At 35.0% G+C, this 6545-nt stretch overlaps 1 protein-coding gene across 1 annotated transcript; it reads right to left on the bottom strand.

Moving 5' to 3' along the window:
• Positions 1–3254: 3254 nt before the first annotated feature.
• LOC108913191 (WSCD family member AAEL009094) lies at positions 3255–5381 on the bottom strand. The gene is made up of 5 exons (XM_018718691.1): positions 5254–5381; positions 4546–4846; positions 4284–4491; positions 3972–4223; positions 3255–3917 (listed from the first exon to the last, which is right to left on the bottom strand). The coding sequence occupies exons 2-5, from the start codon at positions 4660–4662 to the stop codon at positions 3580–3582; spliced, it is 915 nt and encodes a 304-aa protein (XP_018574207.1). The 5' UTR covers positions 4663–4846; positions 5254–5381; the 3' UTR covers positions 3255–3579.
• Between the last annotated feature and the right edge of the window lie 1164 nt (positions 5382–6545).

Here is a 6545-nt window from a genome sequence, read left to right as displayed (position 1 = left end):
TTGGTCATTGTCCAGGTGACCGTTGGCGTCATGTTTTTACTTGACAGAAAGTAATATAGATGGCGCATGAACTAATAAATTCCACAGATCAAAATAAAAAAACTGTAAATATATCTAAATTGTTTACTTGTCGTTAACTGAAGTAAGAAATTGATATTATTAGTGGTTTTAAAGAAAAAAGGGATTAGGTTATGTTCTTATCATTGCTAACTTGCCCGTACCATGGCAGCAGTTGCTTTACTTTGACAAACAATTACTTAGTTTTAGAAGTAATAAAAACTTAACTTGAACTTAAAAAAGGGAAAATACGGTTTCAGAAAAAATTCAAAAACCCCTCAGTGTTCATAACAGGTATAACTAAATAAAAAAAAAACGATATTCCAAATATTTATTCGTATTATATTAACAAATATCCCTATATCTAGCCTATATGATTGCCACGTATTCATAATATTTCTAAAAATTAACGATCACCATTTTTTACATCGATATAATAACGACAATGATAACACCTACCGACAACAGATCTTCATCCAAAAAACAGATGAGGAATTTTTGCAAACAAATGACTTTGAGCAATTATTACTTACAGTCAAAGTACGCCCTGCAAAGAGTGTAGAAAATAAATTTTTGAGCTAAAACTATGAGACAGAACGTTGGCAATCTTTTCTCTACAATTTCGCAGGACGTACATTGTTTATTTACATTATCTTACATTCAAGGAATATTTCGTTTCTTCAAATACCTGTAAAAAGTCATTTAAAGCTAACAGTTAACATAGACACCCTGTAGCGCGTACCGGGTGATCGCTAAAATGTGGCTTTAAGGTTTGTAGTTTAGCGATCACCTTGTACATAAATGTTAAATAAATATGTAGGAACTAATAAGCAACTATATAAGAATCACAAGAAAAAAGTATCACAAATTCGTTACGTACACAAAGGAACATATGCACATATAATACAGGGTGTAACTTTAAATAGAGGTCGGTTTTCTCAGAATACAAATCTGAAATCAAATAAATAGTCCAGTGTTGCCTATTGTTACTTTTTTTAAAGAACTGTAAGTATATAATAAAAAAAATTAAAAAATATTTGTTTTAATCATTTCAAGTTCATGACAAATATTGATTACTATTTTTTAAAGCACTGTGCTTAGTTTCTGAATGTCAGTGTCAATAACCTCTGACATTGGCCTAGTTTAGGTGAACTATATAATAACAATCCACCTGATGTGACATGACAACTGCATTGTTTAAAATCACACATATGTAGCCTTATAAATGTAATCCCCATTCAAAGATACACCGTGTACATCTTGCTTATAACGTTAAAAAAAATGGCGAATGCGAGCTCCATAAGACTATTCATCATAACACATTTTAGTATATAAGATTACGGCAATAATAACGAGCGTTCAAATAAAAACGTGGTCAAGTTGGTTCTGAAAATTTGAACGTAGGGCGTAGCGTATAGCAAATGAACTTAAACGTCATCTGTCAAAGCGCTATATCGCCTCTATCAATTTGAATATTTTCGTTCTAAAAAGCGTTTAAAATGGTGTTTTCTCAAGAACAAAAAGTGTTTATCATAGAGTCCTACTTTAGAAATGGACGCAAGATTGATGGAATATGGAATATTCTATTGAGGAATGTTTCATAGAATTTCAAAATCAATTTCCCGGCGTTGTTGAGTACAAAATTTTTCAAAGTGCAGTTCAGCGTTGTGTTAATGTTTTTCGTGAAACGGGCAGTGTAACAAGAAAAGAAGGAAGCGGCCGACCTAAAAAGCGGACTGAAGAATTAAAAGAAAATGTCCAACAAATAATGGAAAATGCGCCAAGAACTTCTGTACGTGTTTTATGACAAATGGTGGGAGTATCAGTCGGTACCTGCCACACAGTGTTAAAAAAAGATTTGCGTTTGTTCTCCTTTAATTGTTTGTTATTGTTATCACGGATTATTCTTTAAAATAAAGTTATATAGTCATTAACGTTATTGAAACTGACAGCTGCTATACAGCTTGTTGAGAAATGAGGTTAAGTTGGTCGCTATAAGCTACACCCCATTTATCTAGGGCTACACCCACGTCCAATGTGTCAGAGCCAACTTCGACCACGTTTTTATTTGAACGCTCGTTATAAACATCGATTGAAAACTAACAGAACACGTGATATGCTATATATTTTTCTATTTAGTTTGTTCTTGCAACACATTTAGCGCCAGGTAAGTATGGAAGAAGTTTGGTGTTTTCTTGCACTCCCAAAATTATTAAATCACATTTTAACAACAAAACTTAACTAATAAACTTAATCCTAGTGACTAGATGTAGGAGAGGGATATGGATCCTTATGATAGCTAAAAATTAGTAAATGGTTACTCACCGCTAAATTAACCAGATTTTTATCCAATTGAAGTTATTATCCCGTCCCTCCCTGACCGTCAGATTATTGTCGAATATTGCAACGCAAGGAGTGACCTTAGAAATTGTAATTCGGAATCGGCGTCTTTTGAATATTAAAAATCGTTTTCGAATGATAAAAAATCCTTCCCTTTGTCGATGTAAAAGATAAACATGGCATTATTGTCAGCATATGTATATTTCGTAGTTTCATGGTATTGATAGGTTAGACGTAAAAAAAACTGTAATAAACCAGAGATAGTGTCTTATCCTGATTTTTAAAGATGCTAATAAGTTGTTACTATTATTTCTACAGAAAATTGCTTTCATTGATTGGGTGACACCACTGAACTTTGTTTTTAAAACCCTAACAAAAATACAACACTATATTTACAAAAATATGTATATCCGGCTCTAGAGGACCAATAAAATCATCCAGTGAAGTCAATATGTAATAAACATTGCTTATAGACATTGAGCAACCTTTAACGACTATCTATAGTTATAAGAGGTCTTTGTATCGGTTTAATACGATCGTTAACATTTCTAGACCTCAGCATCTTTTAAAAATATCATACCCTGAATTCTGCCAACCCTTAAGTTCCTTCTGCTCCTCTTTGCTTCTATCCTCGAAGGCTTCTTCTGTATGGGCCTCATTCTATGACATTTAACTGATTTTTTGTAAATGTAACAGCACTGTTAATTTACGTAAACATGTATACAGGGTGTGGCTTTAATTGAGGGTCAGTTTTTTTAATTTTAATAATGATACCGATCCGATTTTTTTTATTTTTTTAATCAAATCGTGTTTAAACAGCGTTTATTTTTGCTGTTTAATAAATATGCATTTGATAAGATATATTATTTTAAATCATTTCAAGTTTTTAATAAAAAGTATTAGTTACTGTTACTTTTTGAAGCACTATGTTTAGTTTGTGAATCTCAATGTCGATGGTCTTAGACATTGATCTAGTTTAGGTGAACTATATATTCAAAGGTCAAGATCCGTATAAATATGACCCTCAATCAAAGTACTATACTGTATAATGTACAAAACGGCAAATGGTGGATTTTTGGGCACGTTTTTCTAAAAATCCTGTCATTATCAATGCAATTTACATCGCCTTGATTAGCGTAGACAAACAAACAAACCTCGCTCGACCCGCAACTAAACTTTTCATCATCTCCTTGAAGCAGGCGCGGCGAAATTATATATAGCCTCGTAGACCTTCTCCTGGATGCTCTTCAGGTTTTCCTTCATCTTAGAAGTGTACGGATCGAAATTTAACACCCTCTTTTTCCTCCTGTAAATGCCTTCCTTGCGTTCCATAGCACAGTTGAAGAGTTCCTCGTTGATGGGCACGTCCAGAAATTTGATCACGGTCCTGAGGGTGTGTTCCACATTGTCGACCAACTGCTCGTAGAAAATCACATGTGTTGGACCGGTGAAATTATAAAGCCAGTCGAGATTCATCTGTTGCCAACCTCTCAGTTTGTCGCTGACGAACTGTTGCCAGTCTGAAGAAGAAAAAAAGCACTGTACGATGGATACTAATCGGAATAGTGACTTACGTTTGCCTTTCGTCCGTTTGTATCTGTCTGGTGAAGCAAAACCGATATGGCCGCCGCTCTGTCTGTTGAATTCGGCTTGTATGGCGGGTGCAGGAGATCTTACGAGCAGGATAGCTTTGGAAAACTTGCTTCTGGCTTTTGGACCCCATTCGTGGGTCTTGACCACCAGGACAGAACCGTTCAAGACGCTTTCCGCCGGGAAACCATTCTTTAGCAACCCGTAGTCTTTGTAGACGGACCCAGTGAAGAAACCTGAGAAAAAAAAAGTTTTTGTAATAGGTACCCTTGATAAAACACACATGTGCTACATACCAGTGGCTTGCTGCAGCAAATACCTCAACCAAGTGTTGCCGCTTCCAGGGAAGGACGCCAAAGCAACCGTTTCCCTAGGGGGGTCCACGTACTTCAGCTCAGAACACCAATTTATTTTGGACCTTCGTAAGGGCGGTCTGAACCCTGGAAGACCGTATTCGAAGTTCTTCAACTTCGACACTTGCTGGTGGCTAGATTCCGAATTAGTCTAAAGAATAAAAAACGTTTCGAATATATTTATTTCCCTCAATTCAAAGCCTACCTTGATTCCGGCATTTTTGGATTCGTGCAGTGAGACTGCTGACAATATTAAAACTCCAGCGATGTACACCAGTAATAGAACGACCAAACCCCAAAATCTGACTCTGGAGAAAAGCATTTGGCCATGCCTTGGTTTTGGTACGTTTGACCGCCACTGGTTAAGTCATAAGAATCGTTACATTTCGGTATTTAGTACTTTTCGGAACTGCGAAAGGTAAAACGGTTCAATTTTACACAGATTACACCCAACTCGCGTTAAAATGCATTACATCTTATTTTACGTGGAAACATTTTGGTATTGCCTGAAATAAAGGAAAAATAATTCCAACCCAATCCCTAATATAGCATAAACGTGCATTAATTTGTGTAAAAAAACACTCAGTATATAAAATAAGTTAATGTTATTAATCCAGGAGCGTAGCGTAATCATTTTTATATATTAAATTTATTATTTATAGTAATTCTTTACACATTTTTGAAAACATTCTTAAAAGCAGACGTAAAAACAATACTGATGATTATTGGAACTGTGTATCCTAATTTCTATTTATAACTCCAAGTTTACAAACATACGATCCTGGGCAGCACAAGCACTAAAATATATTTTTTTACCGAATTACTTACGCATTTTGAAGGCAGCATACGTGTTATACATAATATTCATCAACCCTACCTACTCACAGAAAAATGACATTTAACTCCAACTCACCGTTAAATTGTTCATGTTCGGTTCTTAAAAAGGATTACATATTCAACTTTATCAATTTGTAGAAACATTTACGGGTCATAGTTCACGGGAATTCTCCAAGATCACGTTACCTTGGCGACATTGCTTGTTTAGAGATTGCTATGTGATTCTGGCTGATTAGAAATTAGGGCGTCGCCGTTACCACTTTCACGCGTCCCCGGCGTCTACCAGCGACCACCAAAATGTCGGCACTCTGTTCCTCAGCTTTGAATAGCTGTCTTGTACATTTTTTAATTATTCTATACGTTTAGAGAATTTTTTCTATTCTATTACTGTTTTAACGAATATAATATTATATATAATCCAATATTTCATATTCACTTGCGTTTTCAAATCACTCTGTAAGTATGGTGAGGTTTAAATACCAAAGCGCGCAAGTGTAAATGTAGGTATCTAAAGTAAGCTGCTATGTTGTAAACAGAGCCATGTCATTTTCAAGTACCGTATTCTAACAATTCAAACCACTTTTAGTATACCGATAAAATATCTCTATATTAACAATTTTCTAAAGCATTATTTATTTAATATAATCTATTACGTACTAGATCCTTTTTGTATTAGTGAATATATTGGTAGTTCCAAAAAATCGATTAATTTATTTAAAATTAAAGATGCAGGCGCCATCTAGTAGAAGGAAACGTAAACACCGGTCTACACGCCATCTGGCGAGGAAGCGTTACATTTTAAAATTGAAGAATTTTGTCTGGAAGACTTCTAACCGTGTAGGAAAAAATGGATTAGTTGGTTCACGAATATAAACGACACACATACACACCTCTAACTCTAGCCACAAAACAAATAATAGACCGCTACGGTCTCTTCCTTTGTCGTTTTGTGCCCCTTCCTCTAGTTCCTCTCCTCCTGTTTTATGATCCTAGATAAATGATACTATAGATATGAAACTTGAACAGATTTCGTGGTCATTAACAGCGCTAACTGTTGACACTTTCTCCAACTTCTATTGCTTTCCTTTTCTAGGAATTATCGGTAATACAGTGAGTTAAATTACCTGTAGCCGGTAAAAGATGCAAGCGCCATCTAGTTGTACGCTCTACAACTATATACCTACCTACTCAATATTTGTTTTAGGTATTCTGCCGCCGCTAAATTTAAAATTACATAACAAATCTCACCCTACACAGATCACTCAGAAATTGATTTTGTAAAATAATTTTCACGTAGATAATTTTTTTTGTCACCATGAGAAAATAAGTACATTTGATAAAAAGCATTAAAATCACTCAAGCATTAAA

This window comes from Anoplophora glabripennis, unplaced genomic scaffold, assembly GCF_000390285.2.
Source record: "Anoplophora glabripennis isolate ALB-LARVAE unplaced genomic scaffold, Agla_2.0 scaffold756, whole genome shotgun sequence".
Classification (NCBI taxonomy): Eukaryota; Metazoa; Arthropoda; class Insecta; order Coleoptera; family Cerambycidae; genus Anoplophora; species Anoplophora glabripennis.
This window is presented reverse-complemented; position numbering and strand designations above follow the sequence as displayed.